Source organism: Diachasma alloeum, unplaced genomic scaffold (assembly GCF_001412515.2).
Source record: "Diachasma alloeum isolate Michigan unplaced genomic scaffold, Dall2.0 Dall_scaffold_00183, whole genome shotgun sequence".
Classification (NCBI taxonomy): domain Eukaryota; kingdom Metazoa; phylum Arthropoda; class Insecta; order Hymenoptera; family Braconidae; genus Diachasma; species Diachasma alloeum.
In genome coordinates, this window is record NW_021680349.1 from 1,727,236 (window position 1) to 1,749,917 (window position 22,682).

The 22,682-nt window shown below is 36.5% G+C and overlaps 2 protein-coding genes across 4 annotated transcripts; one reads left to right on the top strand and one right to left on the bottom strand.

Annotated features, from left to right (window-relative positions):
- The first annotated feature begins 680 nt into the window (after positions 1-680).
- LOC107047050 (dentin sialophosphoprotein) lies at positions 681-5,026 on the top strand. The gene is made up of 4 exons (XM_015269778.1): positions 681-939; positions 1,209-1,351; positions 1,782-1,989; positions 2,062-5,026. Exons 1-4 carry the CDS (start codon positions 728-730, stop codon positions 4,994-4,996), a joined length of 3,498 nt encoding a protein of 1,165 aa, XP_015125264.1. The 5' UTR covers positions 681-727; the 3' UTR covers positions 4,997-5,026.
- On the bottom strand, positions 4,719-22,411 carry LOC107047053 (aryl hydrocarbon receptor nuclear translocator-like protein 1). Of its 3 annotated transcripts, none has more exons than XM_015269786.2 (14): positions 22,104-22,411; positions 20,480-20,939; positions 17,463-17,765; positions 14,827-14,898; positions 12,627-12,864; positions 10,489-10,581; positions 9,629-9,770; positions 9,268-9,435; positions 8,032-8,284; positions 7,806-7,944; positions 7,612-7,730; positions 6,683-6,926; positions 6,437-6,590; positions 4,719-5,546 (listed from the first exon to the last, which is right to left on the bottom strand). In XM_015269786.2, exons 1-14 carry the CDS (start codon positions 22,117-22,119, stop codon positions 5,365-5,367), a joined length of 2,583 nt encoding a protein of 860 aa, XP_015125272.1. In that variant the 5' UTR covers positions 22,120-22,411; the 3' UTR covers positions 4,719-5,364. The 3 variants fall into 3 exon arrangements, with proteins under 3 accessions (XP_015125272.1, XP_015125266.1, XP_015125278.1); XM_015269780.2 differs by having other exon boundaries at positions 9,268-9,447; positions 22,104-22,249; XM_015269792.2 differs by having other exon boundaries at positions 4,721-5,546; positions 9,268-9,447; positions 9,629-9,743.
- Positions 22,412-22,682: the final 271 nt, after the last annotated feature.

The following is a 22,682-nucleotide window of genomic DNA, read 5'->3' on the forward strand; positions in this document are numbered from 1 at the left end:
AAACTTGGGGTTTTAGAAGAATGTTTATTTAATATGAAATGGAAATGAGGGGTTTTGTTGAGGGGAGAATCGTTAAATTCTGGAGAATTCAACGAAAATGGCGACTTTAATTTTATGTGACGGTTGGAATGGTTGAAATCATCTCAATTTTTTTGATGAAAATGCTTGGCGCATGCAATAAGAACCAATTCATGTGAAAATTGAGGGAAAATTTTGATTTTATATGATGATAGGATGTTCCAAAATCATTAATTTATTCTCACATTTGGAGTAAATGCTCGTGGAATAGTCAACAAAAGTTACAAACTAATCGGATTTCCCATTCAATTTTCACTGCAAGACCTTATTGGGGATGAGCTCAATTATTATGACTTATTGGTTAAAAAATGATGAAATATGAAAATTGAATGGAAAATGTTAAATACGTGCATTGTCATTTTGCGAAATCATGAAAAATTAAGAAGTTACAAACTAATTGGATTTCCCATTCAATTTTCACATTCGGAAATAAAATAAATTTCATGCGAAACCCCATTGACATCTAATTGTCAATGAAACTTCAAATCTCCGGCTTTCCGCGAAGTTGCTTCGTCAACATTCGACTCTGTCGTTCGATGAAGCTTCGATAATACTCGTGCACTCTCGTGACTCGTCGAGTGAAAATAAACGTGCACATGGCAGTGCCTGAAACGTGTTCAGTGCTCCAAGTGAAATAAAAACCACGAGGATGACGAAGAAACACACGTCAATGGGGCCCATGAAGACCGCCAGGATTGCCTGGTCGTTGGAGGAATTAACAGCACTCGTTAATGACGAAAAATCACATGTGCATCTCGTACAGACGAAGAGACACATCGCTCTGCATCCCTGTCAACTGGGCAACTTGAAACAGTCACTGCAGGACATTCTTGGGGACGAGCTCAATTATTACGACGATAAGTACGTGTCATAATTCTACAGAATTTTATTTTTTCTCAGTTTCCTTCATCTTCTACCCTTGAGTAATTATTCTGTATGGAATAATCGCTGAGGGAGTAACTGTTCGAATCCGAAACAGTACTTTAACCTGTCCGAACACTTTCCACAATTTTTCAACATTCATCAACTCATAAAAATCATCTTAAGATTTTTAGACCTTAAAACATTAATGAGAGATGAATATTTAAAAATATTGGAAGTGTTAATGTTCTTTTTACTCTATTTTTCAGGTTGAATGGGCTTTTTCTGTCTTACAAAAACCCAAGATTACTGTCAGAAAATGCAGCTATGCTCTACGATTCTTTCTCTTGTCATGTTGACATAGAGGCAGATTTTTACGTGTTTAGACCAAAGGTTGGATATGTTCTTAAAGGTAAAATAATTGATTAATGAAGGGAGCAAGGCAAAATGAAGTTTTTCAATCAGTCAGACTCTGAAGTGAATGAAGTTTATTTTTCATTTCGATTTTTTTAAATTTCATCAAATATTAAACTAAATTAGAAATACAACACAATTGATGAGAGAAGAAATTTCGTTGAATTTACAAGATGATATGAAACAATGAATTATATACTATAGAAGCAGATAACGTACAAAATGATCTTTTGGAAGCATATTGCTAATTTATTAGCAAATAAAACAATGATATGTTAATATAAAAGCAATTTCCCACTTGTTTATTTTGATTGTGCTCTACAGCTTCGGAGTCACTCATGGCTGATTGAAGAGGGTTCATTCTGCCTCATTCTCCCTCATCTGGTGTATTATTCTGATCTATTTATCGACGATATACATTTCTGTAGGTGTCATAATAAAAAAACCTGCAAATCATCTTGGTGTCTTGGTACACAAGGCTTTCAATGTCTCGATACCGAGGAGGGACGACGAGGGGGAAGATTGGCAGGGTGATCACCTGAATGTTGGGGACGAGGTCACATTCACCGTTGAATTGATGGACCTGAAACCTGGGAGAGGAAAACTCCCCTTCATCAGAGGGAAATTAGTGGCTAGGTAATTAAACAACAGTTTTTGCATTTGTATTGTAAAATTCAACGGTTTTAATCTATATTTTTCCCTCTGCAGTGATCCTGCTGATGAGACTGCACCGAAAAAATCGAGGAAACACAACAGATTTACCAATGACGACGTGAATTCCGAGGGTTCGAACAGCGATGAAGATGGGAATGGGGAAATATCGAAGATTGACGCGAAGAAACCGAAGTTTTCTTCAACAGTGAATGAAGACAACAGCTCGGAGTCTGACGGAGAAACAGAGGAGTCGCCAATATCCCAGAGGGTTCAGGTGGATTCTGATGAGGCTGATGAGACAATTACTGACGATAGGATAGGAAAAATTCAAGGGTCTAGCTCCTCATCTGATTCGGATAATAAAACAGCAGTTTTTGATAAATCTAGGAAGAAAGAATTGTCGAAGAAGAGTGGGGAAACTCGACGAGGTTCTGGGGGTTCAGGGGATGATTCGATTGCTGCTGACAAGCCTAAAACGGCTGGAAGAGGCAATAGGGAGAGCTCCAGTAGAGGAAAAATTCAGGTGGACAGTTCTGATGATTCAGATGATGATGTGCCATTTTCTAATAAATCTATAAAAACTGCGAGGAAAACGTCGGAGGGCAGCAAAAGAATTCGACTTCAAAAGAAGTCTGATGATGAGGCACCCAAATTGGATAAATCAGTTGAGAAATCGTTATCACCTGAGAAAACTTCTAAGAAATCAGCAAAAAGAGTGCAGGATTCTGATGATTCAGAGAATGATGTCCCGATTTTTAATAAAAATTCTAAAAATGTTGAGGATTCCAATTCTGTGAAGGTTAAAGCAGCAGTGAAAGATAGAATGAAAAATTCGAATAGAAGAACTGCTAGTTCTGATGATTCAGATGAAGAAGTGCTATTTTCTAATAAATCTGTTAAGAAAGAAACTTCCAGAAGAATTCAAAAGGACTCTGATAGTTCTCATGTGTCATCCAATTTTGATAAATCAATTAAAAAATCATTATCACCAGAGAAAATTTCTAAGAAATCAGTGAAAAAAGCTCAGAGTTCTGATGATTCAGGTGACGATGCTTCCATTTTCAATGGAAATCGTAAAAATATTCAGAAAGATTCGAATTCTGAGAAGCTTAAAGTAACTGTGAATGACAGGGGGAAAAATTCTAACGGGAGAACTGCTAGTTCTGACGATTCAGATAATGAAGTGCCATTTTCCAATAAATTAATCAAAAAATCATCATCCCCTGAGAAGGCTCCGAAGAAATTAGTGCAGCAGGATTCGGATGGATCTGACGATGATGTTCCGTTTTCCAAATCTAAAAATATTAGCAAAATGGAAAAAGATAAGAAATTGAAGTCCCAAAAATTACTGGAAAATGAGAATAATTGTGGGAACGGGACTACTTTCGATGATTCGGATGATGAAGTGCCAGTGGCCAATAAATCAATCCACAAATCTCCCCCCAAAAAATCGGAAAAGTCTTCCAGAAAGTATTCCCAAGGCTCAGAAGACTCCAACGATGATCTTCCAATTTTCAACAAATCTATAAAACAAGAATCCCCAAGAAAATCCAAGAGAAAACGTTCTGAATCTGAAAATAGTGTTAGCATCGACGAGTCTTCCAGGAAAATTAAAAAGCAATCTAAGAAATTGAAAGAATCACAGCCTGAAAATTCTGAAAATACCAGCAGAGTGAATGGAAAAGTGAGAAGTAGTGAGGATAATGAGCGCTCGGAGAGCACCTCAAACCCCACCAATCCAAAAACAAAAGTTAATCCCCAAAAACATTCGCAAAAGAGAAATGCAAAACCTGCGCACGATATATCGAGCAGTGAGGACAGTAAAACAGAGAATAGAAACAAGTCCATAAAAAAGGAGAAAGAACTCAAAGTAAATAACGACAGTTTCAGTGACACCGGGAGGGTATTCCCCCATAATTCAAATAATGAATCAAATGCCACGCCACATAACCCCAGTAAAAAGAAGAGTAATTCAACAAATGAAGATGTCGACAGTGACGACGATTTTGCCTCGTTCATGCTCGTTCGAAAAATCGAACAAGAGGTAGATCTGGAAGCAGAAAATCCTCAGTCTACCACATCAAACCCCACGAGCCCCAATCACCTGAGAAAAAAATCTAAGAAGGCGTCGGAAAACGCCGAAGTCCAAGATGATTCGGTGCAAATGTTGCTGCATGCAGAGCACATAAAATCAGAGGGAGAGAAATCTAGAAGAGCTAAAATAGAAAACAAGGAAGGCAGTGACGTAGACATTCTCAAGAAAGTTAAGAAGGAGAAGAGGAAAACGAAGAAACCTGAAAAACCTGAGGAAGAGCTCAATCCAGGAGCTTACGTGAAGATCAAGAAGGAGAAGGAGAAATCTATTGCTGTGAATGTTTCGTCTAAAAAAATTGCCAACCTACAGGTGGAAGACGACAGTGATCCTGAATTCGATGATACAACACCTCAACTTCGTAAAGAAGTCGGAAGCTCTGAGCAATTTGGAATCGTGAAGAAGGAGAAGAAAGGAAAACGGTCGAAGGATTCAAAGAGTGAAGAAGCGAGAGAAGAGAGGAGTGAAGATACACTTGGTATGTCCCCTTCAAAACCCGAGAAGATGAAGAAACGATCCTCGAAGTCGACTCTATCACCTGAAGATACTGGTGAACTGAGCGACGCATGTTCCACGAAATCGCGAATACTAGTTAAAAGAGAAGAATCGGTGTTCTTCACAAACATAAAGATTAAGCAAGAGCCTTACGCCTCGGACGTGGAAAGCATCTCCTCGAGGAAACGTAAGCGAAGTGACAGCCTCAAATCGAGTGAACATAATGATACGTTTGTAGACATCAGGATAAAGCGTGAGTCGAGTGTCGGGAAGAGCGAGCCTAGTGAACAGGTGAAGAGAAGTAAAAAGGAGAATTATTTCAGCATCAAGACTGAAGTGAATGCCTCGGACGATGACGACACGCCTGCGAAGAAAAAATCCAAGAAGAAATTCAGTGAATGATGAAAGGAATAAATAAATGAAACAGAATGACACAATTGTTAAAAACTTAAATCAGCGACACCAAGAATCCTGCATCGTGTTTTTTTTCAATTACTTATTCTTTATCTGTACATAAACGTAATATAAATAACTAATAATAAAATCTTATTTTCAAGTTTAACTAAAGTAATGACAAAACCATTCTTACGGTATTGATCGCACCAAAATATCACTCAACTTTGGTAAATTCATTTGCAAAAATTGATAACTTAAGAACTAATGAGATTATGTTGAATTTGTACTAAAAGAAATTGTTCCCTATTTGATTATTTATCAGGGTCACACAGCACACAGTCAGGGGTCATATGATTTTACAACATACATACAAATTAGGGGAGGGGCCAGGGTAGACCTGAGAAATCAACAGGACCACCTAGGCCAGCGTCTGCCTCTAATAGGCTCATGATCACTGCCATTGCTGCTTCGTCGTTGCCATCTGAGGTGAGAGGTGTTGGTGAGTCATTCATTGCTGAGGCACCGATTACATCCAACAGGTCTCCATCACAAGGTACTGCAAAAGGTAGGATTGCATTGAAATATTGTTTGAATTTTGGGCGCGGATTGATTAGACGTTCGGTAGTGAAGTTGTGGAATGTAATGGAATTGACTTTTGTCCTGAAATATTAAATATTAATGTTTAATATTGAGCAAATTCTTAATTTGATGACCGGATGGACAAATGAAAAATCTAAAACAAAATCAAAAATGAAATTTTCTCTTATTCCAAGGCAGTCTCGGTTCGGGAATTCAAAACCTTGTGGCTTTTTATTTGATATTTTTGTCTTTGCAAATTATCTTTGGCAATTGTGGTGTTCTCAATTGAAGAGATTATTGGTTCTTAATTTGCGAAGTTATGAAACATAACAGGCAAAGATTGAATATCAAATAAATTTTGAATTTGTTGGTGAAATAAGCAAATTATCAACAAAATCACAGGAAAGAAGTTCCTATTTTCCATTAAAACTCTCTGAGTTGCGGAACTGAAATTCAGAGAATAAAAAATTCTGGGTTAAAAAGAAATTTCTGAGAGAAAAGCTCTAGTTTCACAAATTTGTACTGAAATCAAGGATCAATTGTACTTTAATTAATGTACATTTTTTCGGAAATTATGGTATTCCTATACTGAGAGATTTTTTTTTTAATTCTGGTAGAAGTTATAAAGATTTAAAGATTTCTGGTATAACTTTCGGACATTTCTGTGAAAATTTCTTATAAATGCGAGAAAAATTCGCCTGACACCCAGTAAAATTTTCAGAATTTTTCTAAAAAATTTCTCCTCGTGTAATTAAGGAACCTCTTGGTTCTTAATTGAAGGATGTCTCACGCGACTTTAGAAACTTTTAGTCTCTGTAATTTTGCAATTCACAACTCCACTATTGAATCGACGAGATCAATGCAAACCTTGTTCATTGGCTATACTATTCAATGGAACATTGTTTCTGATATGACTGAACGTCGACGCTGTGTTACTGCTACTATTGTCGCTATTGACCCCCGATTCGCCCTCTTGCATAGCTTCTGGTGAAGTAACAGTCGTTGTCGTGGGCGTTGGAATCTGAAACGAAATATTGAATGAACGAAAAAAATTCTAAGGGATATTGAGACAACGAATAGTCGTCGTGAATCCAAACGTATGGGGTGACAGACCTCAGTATTGAGCAAGAAACGATCAGGTGTGGGGAGTGGACTGCCTGATGAGGAGTCTTCATTCCGCCTTTGATGATCTAGCACTTCTTCGGCTATTCGCCTCCCTATTTTACTTACTTCCACATGACTAGAGATTAATCTCTCGAGACCACCGTTACTCTGAGCAAAGTAATCGTAGTTCCCTTGGACACTTGAGCCCTCTGATCTGGGGGCTGCACTGCTTTCCACTTGTCCTGCATCACAACTATTGGAAATGAGAACATTTATTAATCTGTGGAACTTTAGGGAATGAGAAATTAAATTGGGGTTTTGCATAGAATTTTTTCCATTAAAATCCAAATTTTTTAATGAAATTTCGTTGTTGAAAATTCATGATTTGATGAAAACATCAAATCAGAAAAATTTAGATGCATATATTTTTGAATTTTGGAAAAAAGTTGAGGAACTCTCGTCGAATTCCAATGATTTTTCAGTGAAATTTAAAATGTCATGATTTTTACCCCTTGAACTTAATTCAGCGTCGCTTTCTTCAAAATTACTACTGAACAGTTCATGAAATTTCAATTTTTTTTTCTAACAATATAGAACACGAATGGAGATCCAAGTACTTGAACCATTTTTTTTATTGAACTCATTTTGCAATGATTTTATTATTTAAATGTAAAAGTTGTAAATTTGGTTCTCAATGTTTAACCGTTGAGAAACATTAAAAAATCAGAAAAAAAATCAATTCAGAAAAGGTAAATTTTTACACTAAAAATAATTTTCTAGAAATTGTAAAAAAATGGTAAATATCCAGAAATTTTTGCAAAATATGATATCAGACTGTGAGAAGTACTCGGAGACCCTCAGGAATCCACAATATTTCCTATTCGTAACAAAAAAATAATTCCAGCAAAACCGCAATGTTGAAAACAAAATAGAATTACAATATCGCTGAGTTCTTAGCAATGATGTAATCGATATCTTTGGTCCATGGATTTCTAAATGCGAACCATTCAGACTGCAGTCGAACAAAGCTCGCTGTTTTTGCTCTAAACCTGTATACCTAGAAAGATCGATGAAACAAAAACGATTATCCAACGAATTCACCAATGAATAATGCATCATAATTTGTTTTTACCTGGGTCGTTATGTGGTCTGTCGTCTGGAGTGCAGTCTTATGCGATTCAGCGAGATGTGGAATATCATCGTGATGATAATACTCGTACATGCTTGTCCCCAGTAGCTCCTGCGGTAAAAATCCCAGAACAAGCGTTGCTCTAAGGCCCCAAAAAGAAGAAAAATCATGATTATCATGTGCATATTTCTATTCAAATCCGACTGCCCTATTTGTATGGATTACGTACATCTGATCGACAAATATAAATTTTCCGTCGATGGCGTAGCGTGTGACAAACATGATGGTATTGAGCTTCGGTAATCCCATACCCAGTGAAAGTTCAAGTAAACTCGGTGTTACTCTACCAACTGCAACGAGACACGAGAGATTGCAATTCTCGCCCTCTAGGCCTTCCCCTTCCTGCTCCTGATCAGCTCCAATTTTCGCTGGAGCCCACGATTTCAGGTAGCCTGTGCACTGTGTCACACAGTATTTCCAATCTAAAATTGCATTTTAAATTGTATTTGAAATGTTGAGAAAAAGAAATCCTGAGACGTGAATGGGCGTGAAAAAATAGCCATGAATGTTAAGCCGATTGTAAGTTCTCCATAGAGACCTAACAAAAGATTCTTGGGCTTGTGTGAACACTTTGATCTGAATTCTCCACTATGCAGAAGTGGAATTTATCCCATTGAAGTTCATAGACACAAATATACATTCGTAGGGTCGTAGATATTCTCGAACCCGTCGAGTTGATGATTAAAAAGTGTCCAACATTTTTTTAAATATTTTTTTATGCAAAATGAACAGTGTGAGAAACGTTGGGGGGAAATTTCGGATGCACTTAACGGAATTTTTTCAATCACGTTATAATTTTACTGAAATTCCAAGTAATTTCGTAAATTCAAAATTATAGTTCAATTATTCCATGAAAATTAACATAAATCACGAAAATTCAGGTAAATATATTCCTGAATCTTCGATTAATTAGTAATTTGGATAAATTTTGGAATTCTCGTCTTCTTGCTGCAAAAAAATTGACATTCCATTGGATTTTCAGTGAAATTAAAAATTGAATTAATTTTTTCACCTAAATCGAATTGAATGTCCCTCTTCTGAAAATACGCACTAAACACTTCTTGCAATTTCAATTTTTTCGCTAGCAGTTGAGTTTAATACGATAACAATCCCGATGGGATAGAAACTCCGTTCTTATTTAAATGCGTTATTTTTTCATTCAGCTTCACTTGAAGAAAGACACTTATCTTCAATTATCTTCAATGTTTTCATCAATTTTCACTTTGATAATCCTCAAATAGATATTGAATTTCAAAATATTGACTATTCTCGGTGATTATTTTCGGTCCAATACAAAATTAACAGGAGCAGAAAAGAAAAAACCTTCCTCTTCAGGTCCATGAACTATTTAATTGTTATTAATCGTATTTATTTTGTTTATTGGTTTAACAAACTCAAATATCACCTGAATTTTGTTGCTTTTTTCTCCTATGTCCCCCGGTCGTTGTATCAGCTTCCTCTTTAACTTGAGACTCGCCACAATTGGCATCGACTTTTCTCTTCATTCTACAGAAGAACGATCTCCTCGCACCTGGACCGAGTCTCGTAGCACCCTGAGGGACATCTGTTTTCACTGGTAGCATAGCTGATCAATTAAAATGGATGAAATATTGAGTACATCAGCGTACACTCGTGATTATGAAATTTTTCAAATGTCAATTTCTCGCGTAAGCGTACATTCCGATTAAATTTCATATCATAAAATATCAAATGGGCTGACATTTCGAGGGGAATAGTTATTAAATGCATTAATAATGAAGACTCACTCTTAGCGTCTATCAATCGGTCACGGGGGCTGTGCTCGGACGACAGTTGCTCTTTCACCTTAGCAACGTCTTTGGGATGGAGTATGTCAAACCAACTCTGACCCAATAATTCGTCCTGGAAAAGAGACGCATGCATCCCCCTCTTTTTTCTTCAGTATTACTCTGGTGACTTCAAATTATTTGTTAAGGATATCCAAGTACTATTTACATTTGGAGATTTTTCGTCATCAAATTTGTCAATTAACATTGGTGCACATGGAGAAATTATTTTTTTTATATGAAGAAATGTTTCCCTGAGCGAAATACTCAATGAGTTCCATATAACCCGACATTTTGATTTTTCAACTGAGGTATTAGCATTCATTTCTTTACTTTTTCCAAATACTTTTGTGAGTTCTGAATAGCCCGTCGCTTAAGTACACAGTTTATAACTAATACACTTTATAATTAATACGTGCAATTATTTTTCAGACGGCAAAGAAAACGAATTTAATTACATGTAATAGTTGAACCATTTATTTCGTATAATTATAACATGTAAATTTAAAGACATACATGAGTGAATTAATTAATTTTAATTAATTAAATTTGGAAAACAAAATCATAGATGTTCATCGCACATTAAATTTTGCGAGAAATTAGTTATTTTTACAAATTCCCCTTTCTATAAATCAATAACGAAAAAAGTTTCAACTCTCCAAACCTTTTTTTTCGTCACATCAATTTCCGATAAAATTAGGATAACAGATAATAAATATATTGCTAAACTGATTGTTTATAAATTAAACGAAGACATAAATGAGGAAAAAAACTAGACCAAGTGCTTGGATATCCTCAAATAGCGACACTAACCCTCATACCTGAGAATAATTGAGTGTCTTTGATACAGATTCAGAGACATATAGAATTCTTCCTCGATCACAGCCAACGACAAAAACAAAGCCTTCAGCTGCCTGTAACAAAATTCAATGACCCCTTGTTATCCAACATCATTCAACACGAAAATGACAGTAACAATAAATCAAACGTCATTTTTAACAGCGAGTTAATTACAGTCTTCAGCATATTAACTCCAGAGATTTATGATCAATTAAATTCCACCGATGTATGAAAATCTTTTATCATGAAAATGCGGGGTTCTAGCACATGGGTAAATGGCAAGTATAGAAAGGGAAAAGAAAGGTCGTGCCTACACACGCGCATAATATCCCCCCAACTCAACTCCACGTAAGAAAGAAATTTTATATCTATTTTCGCAGTCATTGAACCGTAGCGCAGTTCAACGATTACACTACATAATGCTGTATGTATAAAGTATAGGTATATAAAATACACGGATACGCGAGTTGCTGAGGCCACTTAATCCAATTCTATCTATATATACCCATCTGTTAGAACAATCGCATTAAACACAAGGTATACTGGTATTTTGGTATTCCTGGGTGTGGTCCAGGATATGTACCAATGTTACAGTACCTAATTCCTTTACTAGTGCATGTGAAAGCTTTAGATTTATAGATAACACCATTACCAGCGTTATTGAAAAATACAGTGTTTCATATCAGCGTGGAATCGGAGGGGGGAAAAATGAAAGAAAAATAATGATAAATTAATAATCAGGTATTTGTGGATATGCGAATATCTGTAATGTTACTCGCTGTTGTGCAATCGTGAAACTTAGTTGGGTAGTTGGGTACTAGAGAAGTCCTACAGATGCCCAGAGTTACAGAGGGAATAACTTTGAGCTTCAAACGGACGTGGGGTCGACGGTGCATGTGCGCTGGGGAGTAATGATGTTTCTTGCATCCGAAATCTTAAGTCTGAATGAGAAAGATTATTCTCACGTATTTGAAAAAAAGAATATTTGAATGAACAAGGATTTTTTCAATGGTTATCTTGACATTCTCCGATTATAAACGCACGATTGTGTTCAATGGAGAAATTTTGCGGCGTAAAATCGCGGGATTGTATGAATTAAATCGATTTTTCACTGGGAAGACATGAAATCGCTCTCTAGAAAGTATTTAACACACAATAGTCAACATTTTTAATGAAATTTCCGGTATACTTCTTGGGAATTTTTATCACGTGACAGTTGCACTGCAATTTCAAGGAATTTCTTCATGGAAAATTTATAGTCAGGTGGAAAAATGAAGGGGACGGTAAATTCCAGTTCAATTATTCCATGAAAATAATAGAAATCAGGAAAATTGATTGAAAAAGTAACGTTATTTGACCGAATAGTCATATTTTTGGATTTAACACTGTACACGGAGAAGAATTACTGACCAAGTTAAGTAATCATAGAGTGAACACGATTTTCAGTACTTTTTCACCCTTTATAGGGAAAAAGTGCGAGACGAATAGTGAATTATTCTCCGTTGGCCCGGGAAAATTTACTGGACTCGAGGGTAATTTGTGACGAAACTGTAAAATTTACCCTCCATTCCATCAAAAATTATCCCAGTGAACGTGAATAATTGCTCAATATTGCATATAATTTTTCTGTAACAGGCTGATTTTTTACCGAACGCATTCGGCAACATTTCGCTTCCATTCATCCACACGCCCTTAAAATGGGTGTAAGAAAAAAAATCCCCCACCGGTGTGGGAAATTCCACAGATGTATTTTTTTTACCGAACGAATCGTAAAATGCCCGCCGTAAACAGGTATTTTTTCATTGAATTACATTTCGCTCCGAGATAACCTTTCATACAGTAAAATTTGCCACGATTTTCTAGGTAATTTTTATCCAATTTTTCCCTCTGTGGAAGGACCTAATAAAAATGTCGAAGAATGCCCTTTTCAATTAAAAATGGGGAAAGTGTGAAATTTCCGTGGTAAATATTTTGTGACATCGGATCCTCGGTATTGGAAAAGAAAAAGGGTAGAAAGGCACGTGATTGCGGAGAACATCGGGTGAGCGGTATTACCCCTGAGCGGTACAGGTACCACTTCTCCCTCCCCTGTGAGTTTTGTCGCAATTACATGATTTACCTGCAGGATGAGGGTCTTTAATTCTTGATCACTCAGAAAGGCCGGTTTGTAGTGACCTTCTGAGTACGAGGTAACTGCTCCGAGGATAGTTTTCAGGTGCTGCACAGCCATTCGGAGGACCGTCAATTTGTCCAGTTTTCGGGACATTGCGTGACACATTGGGATCATCGATGATAGCTCGGTTATGTAGGTGTTCATCTTGTCACGCCGTCGCTTTTCAATTTCACTGTGATTTTGTCTGAAAGATTATGATGGGGTTCAGTTTTCTGGAGGTCTCATTCATGAAATAAGATCAGGATTTTCTTCGGAATGTTCTCCTCTTTCTTCTCATTCCATTGGAAAACTTGTTCTTCGACATAATATAAGAATTGGCTTGAGGGAATGAATTAAGACACATTTCCAGGCAATTTCATATTGATGTATAGAGGATGTTGTTGTTATTTCTTACTGATTATATCCCTTTTTATAAAAGAAGGAAAGTGCCAAGCATATAGTGGATACTCCCTGTGATTTTGCTTCTCTCCACTGTTAGAAAAAAATGAAATTTCACCGACAGTTGACTACCAATTTTTAGGACAGTGACACTGAATGTGATTTAGGGAAAAAAAATCATGAAATTTCAGGTTTCACTGAAAATTCAATAAAATTCCAGAATTATAAGGGGCATACAGACGAGAATTCCTTAATTTATTTGAATTTCCAATCTAATATGAATATTCAGTGTCAAATTGCATTGACTTTTTAGTGAAATCTGAAATTTAATGATTTTTTTCCCCTTAAATCGCATTTAGTGTAACTGCCCTGAAAATTCAAGAATATATTTACCAGAATTTTCTGGTTTTCTATTTATTTTCAGGGAAAAATGGAACGGAAATTTACAGTTCTCTTTAATTTTTCTACGACATTGTGAATTTTCAATGACGAGATTTCCTGAAATTTCAATGGAATTGCAACACGATAAAAATATCCGGAATTTGGCACGAAAAATTCAGACAAAAATTTTTAACACTGTAAGATTTCAGTGGAAGTGGGGAAGTTGACTTCTCCCTCTATCACTAATCGAAGCGTGTGTAAGTAGTGTGTGTGCTCCTCTGTGCGACAGGAATGCGTAGTAGGACCATTGGCGATACAGACGGAACAGACCGATTCTCTCTCTCTGTTTCTCTTCTTCCGCCGTCACACCGTTGACGCATGAGTAGGGGCTTCCCAATCATTTGAATTCGTGGATTTCGTATCCCCGAAGCTGAAATCCTAGGGAGTACCCACTGTATTCTCATGTATATAGTGAGGGGCTCTTGGAGCTTTCTTTCTGTTCTTTCGTTCTTTGCTTGCTCCAGAATTCCCAATTACAAAGGAAGGGATTTGGAGAAATTAAGGAAAAGACTTTCTTTGGGGAAAATCTCATGGATTGCAATAATATTTTTTTACATTTTTCTCTTAATGTACTAGTTTTGCAGTTATCAACGAAATAATATTAGTGTTCTGCGGACTTTTGTTCAGTTCTCCAGGAATTGTTTTAAATTTGAGGGACAAGGATACGTAAATTCGATTCAAGAGCGAATTGTTTTTGAAATTTGTCATGAAACAGACTGTTTTGATGCTAATCGGACATGAATATTGCAATGAGAGCTTGAATTTTCAATTCTATTGTGAAATTTGGACAATAACATCCCTGGAAATTTCCCCTGAATTGATTGTTGTCAAAATTTCATTCATCGATTTCCTAACAATGCATTTCGCAATGCAATGAACTCCATTAAATAATCCAATGACCAAAATCTTCCAAATGGAGATGTTTACAGAAATTTGTTAAAAAACATTTCTTGCAGGGAATTTCATGAACTTGTAAAAAGAGCTTCTGACATTTTCTTCTAAAGCCCGTAGTTCTTCAAATATCCGCAGAATAATATTAGACTTCTTCCGCCTTCTCCCACTTCGTAAAATATATTCATTGACATAATTCCATGATCCTCTTTGTAGACGTTTACTTCATCGACTGGGCTTTGTCAGAGTCGGTTAACGTCACGAAGCCAACTTGCATTGCCGAGGAGTCAAGGTAGGCCAAGGTTACAATTGTCATTAAATGCGTATCTGCATTTTTCAGTGCCAAGTTACTTAATAGTAAACGTATTACCTCGACTACGTGCTTTAATGAATTACGCGATGCGAAAAAATATTTCATAATCGGAGTTGTACTCACTTTTTGCTGTCGGTATTTGTTCGCGTGGACTTAGCGTCGTCTGTGGCATCGTCCAGGATATCACTCTCATCCCTGAAAGAACGAGGGAAATTGACTGCGAGAATGATGATGGAGAAAAATCTATTGGTGCTCGGAGAGAAATTCTTCAGAAAAATCCCAGCGCTGGTACTGGAAAAAATCCCAATCCAACGGCTGTGAAAAATTCTAGTGCTGTTAAGGTACAATTTCTTGGGATTTTTGCGAAAATTTTATGTAAAAACGGGAAAAGTTCTAGTGTTGCCACTTTGTGTCCTTTTTCCCGTGCTAGCACTGGAATTTTTCTAGAGAATTGCCCTCCATGTGATACTGGACACTGACTAGGATGGCCCTGATCACTGATTTTTATCATTGAAATTTAGTGATAGATTTCTAAAAATTGGAGACGGGTCCCTGAACATCAATGACATTATATACTCTAGAAATTAATGATACCTCTGAAAATTAATGACCATGTCATGTCACTGAAAATTGATGAGGAAATCACTGAATTTCGGAATTTTACACTCAATCGTGAGTCCGTAATAATCGGAGATAGCTCTTGAAAATGGGAAATTTCTTTCCTCTGGGTAATAACTGGGAATAGATTCCGGAAAATCACTGACATATCCCGAATAATTGGGAATGGATGCCTGACAATCAGGGAATTTTTCCTGGAAATCAAAATTTTGTTCATGTAAGAACACGAAAGGAACAGTTCACGTGCTACTCAATAAAATTTCTAGTGCCGCCACTGGAATTTTTGCCGGGCCGTTACTTTACGCCCTTTTTCCCGTGTTAGCTCCAGAATTTTTCTAGAGAATTGCCCTCCGTGTGATACTGGACACTAACTAGAATGAGCCTGATCATCGCTGATTTTTATTACTGAAATTTAATGTTAAATATCTCAAAATTGGAGACGGGTCCCTGAAAATGAATGACATTACTCTGGAAATTAGTGATAATGTCCCTGAAAATTAGTGACGATGTCTCGTTAAAATTAATAAGAAAATCACAGAATTCCAGAATTTGGCACTCTTGAAAAGGAAAACTTTCTTTTCTCTGTATAATAATTGGGGATATATTCCTGAAAATCACTGACATGTCCCTAATAATTGGTTATGGATCCCTGAAAATCTGAGAAATGCTCCTGAAACTCGAAATTTCTTTCCCTCTGTGACGTATTTCTACATTTTCACTTTGAGTTAAGTTTCCACCAATTTCTAGAACTCAAGTTTGCAGGGGTGAATACATTGTCGCTTATGGTGCTTCACTTTCGTCATTATTCCCTCTTCTCCCCCCCCCCCCCCCCCCGGGGTTTGCACCGCGACGCGAGCAGAATGTATAAACAAACGTAGAGACTGTTGAGGGGCTTCTCATACGGAATATGAGCGTGTAGCTCTGTCAATACGAAATTTCTTCGTATGATGGGTGTGGGGTATTTCTTGATGGGTTGCAGGTCAAGTGTAAGCGCCGGATAGAGTCAACCGGGTGGGACGAGAGACCAGACACATCCCGTGAGAATCGTAAAGGCCACATAGTCTTTGATGTTTTGATCGACTCATTTGATTGGCAATTATGGAATGATTTAGAGTTTAAAGTTGACACAAGTGATTTAAAGTTACCATAATGAAATGATTCTTAATTTGACTTTTAAGAAGTTCCAAGGAGTCTAGACCTGCGAGGGAAACATCCACCCATGTTTATTTGATCCAAATAAAAACTTTATTCGTTAAAAATGAAATTGTTGTCGAAACGACGCACAGAATTCATTTATTAACATAAAATAATTGTTGATTTGGGTTAAATGAAATTATTCAAGTAAAGATACCATCGTCTTTGGTGTTTTGATCAACTCATTTGTTTGGTAATTATGAAATGATTTAGAGTTTGGGGTTTGAGGCAGGTGATTTGAAGTTATAATGAAACGATTGTTGAGACGATGAAGAGAATGAATTTACGAACATGTAATAATTGTTTATTTGGGTCAAATAAAATTATGAATCCCGGAGTGAAAGAGGACAGTAGAATTTATATCGATAGTACCATACGAAATTACAGAATTGTTAAGAGTTTGGAGTTGTGACACGTAATGTATAGTTGTCATAATGACTTTATTCATTAAAAATTAAATTGTTAATTAAATTGAATTGTATTTGGGTTGGATGAATTATTTCCCCAGAATTGAAATATTTTCATTGAAACAAACAGAAAACCTTTGAATAAATAATTTCATTTGATTCAAATACTCTTGCACCTCTACATAAGATGTTGATCTACTCAGTGGATTACTAATTAAAGAATAATTTAAAGTTGAAACTGAGGAACTAACTTGAATTTATCAGAAGGACATTGTGATTTTATTTGATAAATATTATCACAAGCAATATTTTGTGCACTTTGGAGATACTGAGAGAAAAATATTTTTGAGAAATTGCTGTATTTCACCCAAAAATGTTTTTAAAAAATATAGAATTATGGAACGAAATTTCAGATTTTTAGCTTCAACTTTACTCTTTTTTCTGTAAAGAGACATAGGGACATTCATACCCACTTGCCCACATTTTCTAAAAACATATCTTCACGTTTTATAACATTCGGAAAAAAGACAAATTACTCACTGACTCGAGAGCTTTCTTTTTCTGGAGCCCGGTGAGTAGTCGCTGGGGTGTTCACTCCCAGAGTCACTTTTCTGAAACTGCTTGTGATGATGTCTCTGGTGGTGGTGATTTCGATGACTAGATGCTGCTGGCTGCTGGCCAATGTGCATTACTGACGTGTTAGAGGGTTTATCTCCCTGATGGTGGCTTTGTTCATTCGATTCCGCTATTAGTTCTGTTTTTGCTGGTGGAGAGATTGGGGATACTGAGGTGGGTGCTAGGGATTTGTCTCCATCGATTCCTGCATTCTGGGTTCGGATTTCACTGTCAAGAAAAATTGAAAGATATCCAAGAACTGAATTCACTAGATTTTTCTTTTCAACTTCATTCGCTTTTTTTCCTCAATTTTTTATCTATTTGATCGATCCTAGGGAATCAATGAGTCTGCAGTCATAAATCTTTCATGACGAGTCCATTCACAATTATCGAAAGATGACAGTGTCACAAATTAATTCTTTTTTGCCGTCTGAATCATGAGAATCACCCTCTTTGATACTATTAATTAGAAGAAAAAATCGCAATTAAATGTAATTTTCGCCCGGTTCGATCGATAAATGTATTCACATAAATTGGCGATATATCGTGAGTTTTTTTCATGGAGTGGAAGCTAGCCGAAAATTCGTTTGCCGAAAATAGGAAAGCAGTGGTTCTCACGCTCGACCGAGTTTCCACCCTTGGAAGATGATTTAGCAGATTATTAAAGGCCGACAAAACTTGACAAAACTAATATCTATTAGCGTATTGAGTGCAAGACAATTAACAATTAACCATTTGTTTATTGTAGTTAATAATAATATGTGGANTTCTACTGGGAAAATGTGGGGAATCAAGGCCGTCAACTTGATACACTCGGAATGGGCTATACGCTGATGATACTTGTCCGTTGGTAAACGCCGCGCTAGTCCAACTAACGAGTTCCGTGTATGTCAATCATGATGCAACTAACTCCGCACGAGTGAAAGACTCATTTCAGTATAAAGATCTAATGATCCCAGCTGTATTGAATTTATCAATCATAAAAAAATACAATTGGGGTTTTGCATGATTTTTTAAATATGAAAATTGATGAAAAGTATGAGATGCGTTTTTTTTCGTTAAATGACGAAAAATTGATAAGATAATTAAGTTTTTGTTCGTTTTTTAAATAAATTTTTCATTATTTATCGGAGTAAAGAAGATACGTGCCCAATATTTTTCATTCGACTCCCGCATTTCATCGTTCTGTCTAATAAATGAAAATTTCATGCAACAGTTAAAAAATCGAATGATTTCATATGTATTAAATTTGTAATAAAAAAAAAGAAACATTGATGGAATAATTACGTTTTTAATCGATAGCACAGAATCATTATGTTTTTAGACATTCCTTTTTTACAAATAAATAATTGAAATTGTTTAATAGCAATTTCAACTGTCAACTTCGGAAACTTTATTTTTTTGGCCATGAAATCGATTTCTGATAAAATTCTGAACATGAATAAATGATTTACGATTCCGAAGGAATTATTTTTATCGTGGAAAATATATTATTCATAAATTATTTTGAAAAATGCTCGTAATCTTCAAAAATCGCAATTTTTTAATTATTTCATGCATTTAAAATTCAGACCGTCAAAGTTTGACTAATAAAATACTCGTAAAATGTGCGATAACTTAAGGTCAAATGAGGCTGAAATGAAAGTTCGGATGTTCGACTGCAAAAGTAGAAAAGCATTTCGTTCAAACAAAAAAATTGCCAAAGTATTTCGATATCCTTAAATTTTCCTGTTTTATCGTTTCATCCAACAAGTAAAAATATCATGCAACAATTCAATGGCCCTTGCAAACCAGCTCCAAATAACAAATGAGTTTCTGCATCCGCTAAACTAGGATAAGTAAAATTTGAATGGGAAAAAAATTGAATGAAAAAATGTCTCGTGAATTGCTGATGCAGGCAGACTGAAAATCTAATAAACCCCTCATGACTAATCTCACCGGGGCTCTATCGGCTTAGCGTTGCATAATGCGCCAGTTAAGAATCAGGAGAAACAAGCGGGAAATAAGTATACGACAATTGCAATCGTAGCCTCGTATGCGCACACACGATTTTCGAATGATGGAAGGAAAAAAAATGAACGAGTAGCGAAGAAGAAAATAGAGTAGAGTGTGGGGCCCGTGCTATCGTCGCGCGTCGATGACGCGACGCTTGTCCCCACGATTGACCCAGTACTTATGGCAGTGTCACGACATCACGATCACACGTTTTTAACATTATTTTCCATTTCATAATAGGGATAAATGCGGTTGTCCAATGAACTTTTACATTTTTATGCGAAAAAAAAGTTTTTCATTGACAATTGGCATTTTTTTACTAAAGTTTAAAGATAGGGTTCAAGATAAATCTCGTTTGGTATCATTTTTTAATTGATATTTTTATAAAAATATTGGATGACAAAGTTCTTAACATTGTTGTGCATTTCATAATAGGAATAGATGCAGTCGTACAACGAACTTTTACATTTTTATGTTTGTTCTTTATTATTGTCATGCATAGAGAAAAAAAATCTTCATAATTATCCCTGAAATCTAGAGATAAAACACGATGGCAATATTTTTTGACATTTTTATGTGACACCAAAGTTTTCTTTGACTTTCTGATTTTTTTAATAGAGTTTAGAGATAAAGTTTAATACAAATTTTTCCTTCCGGTGATTTTATAGTTGATATTTTGACAGAAACATCCGATAATGATGACATTTCTAACATCATTTCCCAGTTCATATTAGTTCATAGCTATTTGTCATTATTCTTCGTTACGCACCTATAAATAATCATGAAAATTCCGAAATCTCGTAAGAAAAGCGAAATACGATTTTTTTACTTGACTCGTCGAAAATAAAATCCAATGTCAATTTCGCGTGGATTTTCGATTGCTATTTTTTGATCGATGTAATGGGATTAATCGTCAATTAAAAGGCTCTGATTACAACTCCACTTACTTTGGAAGTGTAGCGAGATTGAAATAAGTCCGCAGTCCATGCTCATTATCCCGCTCATTGAGATAAATATGTGTACCACTAGCTACAACGACATTCTGGCCATGATGTACTTGCGGCCTGAGCTCCTCGAGTGACACAAAATCCTGTGGCTCTTGGGCAGCATGGAAGAGCTGATTGTAGCTCTGGGCCATGTCTTGTGCCACCATCTCTCGATTATTGTTATTATTTGTGCGATGAAAATTCAACAGTTGATCCAGGCCGTCAGTCGGCCTACTGTCAGTCACTTTGTTTATCTCACTCTTATTCACTTCCGCAGTATCTCTCGTATCGTAGCTATTGATACACAAAATGCGGCTCAGAGATCGATGATTATTGGTGGTATCATCGACCATTTGATCATCGGAATACCTGGTGAGACCATCGACACCTGTGCCCCCGTTCGACGGCAGTCTGCTCTCATCTTCAATGAGAGATAAATTCGGGAAATTATTTTAATTGCGCGATTTATGCGACTAGTGCTACTACTTGCGCTTGTATATCTATGGATAACTGATAGGATGGCGGAGGAGCGGGGGTAATGTGAGAGGCCGCGTGTAGATACATATACAGATTTGCGCAATGTTCGAAGTGCAACGATTTCTCAGTTAATCCTATGTGTTTTTTTAATTTGATAGAAGATGACAGACGAACGGGTGAATTGTTCTTCTGCGCGTGGAAGGATATTTATTTATTTATTTATTTATTTATTTTGCGTTACGATATTGCGCTGCTAAGGCTTGGATGAAATATCTTTGGGTTTTCGGGGGGAAGTCTGTCGGAAGTGTAAGTAAGTAAGTAAGTAAGTAAGTAAGTAAGTAAGTAAGTAAGTAAGTAAGTAAGTAAGTAAGTAAGCCGATCATTTGGTGATTCTGGTCCACTCCCCAGTGGATCTCAAAAAGAAAATAGCAATCATGGAGAAGTATTGCTCTTGGGAGAATAACAAAATAAAAAAGCGAAGAAAAAAATGTCAAGAAAAAATATGTTTCCTTGAATGAAAGAAGAGCTTCTTTCAGAAGTGCAGATCGAGGGGATGATAACTAGACATTAAAAACATTCCACATATTTGTTTTTTGAACTTGGAAATATTGTGGAGAATTGAAAATCGATTAATCTCGTTGGAAGACTGAATATCAAATTAGACCAAGTATAAAAAAATTCATGAGTATTCTTGAGTGAAGAATAACAAAATGAAAAATCGAAGATAAAAAACTTCAACGAAAACATGTTTCTTTGATCGAAAAGAAAAATTCTCAATAAATGAAAATTCGCTGATGCGAATTGTTAATTTTCGTCGGGAACGTTTTGCCATTTGTAGTAAGATTTTTTTCACTACACATTGGGGAGATCATGACTTCTCAAAGTTAAAAATATTATGACGAATTCAAAAATAATTAGTCTCGTTTGGAAATTAGTCTTGTTTGAACGTTAATGATATTTCAGTGTTGAAGAGGAAAAATATTCCTGAGTGAACAATAATAACGAAATAAAAAATCGAGGGGAAAACTGTAAATAAAAAAAATTGTCTCCTTGAATGAAGGAAAAAAAGCTTCTCGGTAAAATAGAATTCGCTTCCTCATTTCCTTACCGAAGAGGCCGTACATCCAGCACGTGATGTTAGGGGATAGTTCCGCATTGTTGTCCCTCTGTGCTGGAGCCCCGCCACCCTCCAACGAGAAGCACAAGGTCGTATCTCCCAGGCTCCTCCAGTCTCTCGTTAAATTATCCAACAGGTGTCACGTCAAAACTGATTTAAAAAATTCCCTCACTCCCCCTATCACTATCGTAATATCGCGATAATGACTGTTGACCGGCGGTTGAGTACGCGGAAACTAAACTATAAACTCACGATGGGAAAGGTGGAGACCTCCGGTGCTTTGAGCGCTGTGGGCACACGAGCGTGGTAGAAGCCACGTGGTCAATGTAAGTATCTGTTGAACTACCTGGGTCTATTGCCTTCGCGCTTATCGTACAGCGCCGGAGTACGCCGCAGGTGGGAGTGGACTAAAACCGCCCTGGTGTGCATCCACTCGCGGATTGTATTTGCAATGCAAGGAAATAACACCCACCAATGCAGATGGGGAGGGTGGATGGGCGACACCCTTCTCGCGAGGACAGCCCTCACCTGTGCTTGCGACAGACAGGGAGAAAAAAATTGTTTTCATTT

Bases quoted from the DNA above. Each gene is read 5' to 3' on its own strand.
- LOC107047050 (XM_015269778.1), top strand. From the start codon at position 728: ATGACGAAGAAACACACGTCAATGGGGCCCATGAAGACCGCCAGGATT. The intron at 940-1,208 runs GTACGTGTCATA...TCTATTTTTCAG, and splicing joins CTCAATTATTACGACGATAA to GTTGAATGGGCTTTTTCTGT. The intron at 1,352-1,781 runs GTAAAATAATTG...ACATTTCTGTAG, and splicing joins GGTTGGATATGTTCTTAAAG to GTGTCATAATAAAAAAACCT.
- LOC107047053 (XM_015269780.2), bottom strand. The intron at 10,582-12,626 runs GTAAATCATGTA...ATTTTGTTACAG, and splicing joins TAAAGACCCTCATCCTGCAG to GCAGCTGAAGGCTTTGTTTT. The intron at 9,771-10,488 runs GTATGAGGGTTA...TGAAGAAAAAAG, and splicing joins AGACACTCAATTATTCTCAG to AGGGGGATGCATGCGTCTCT.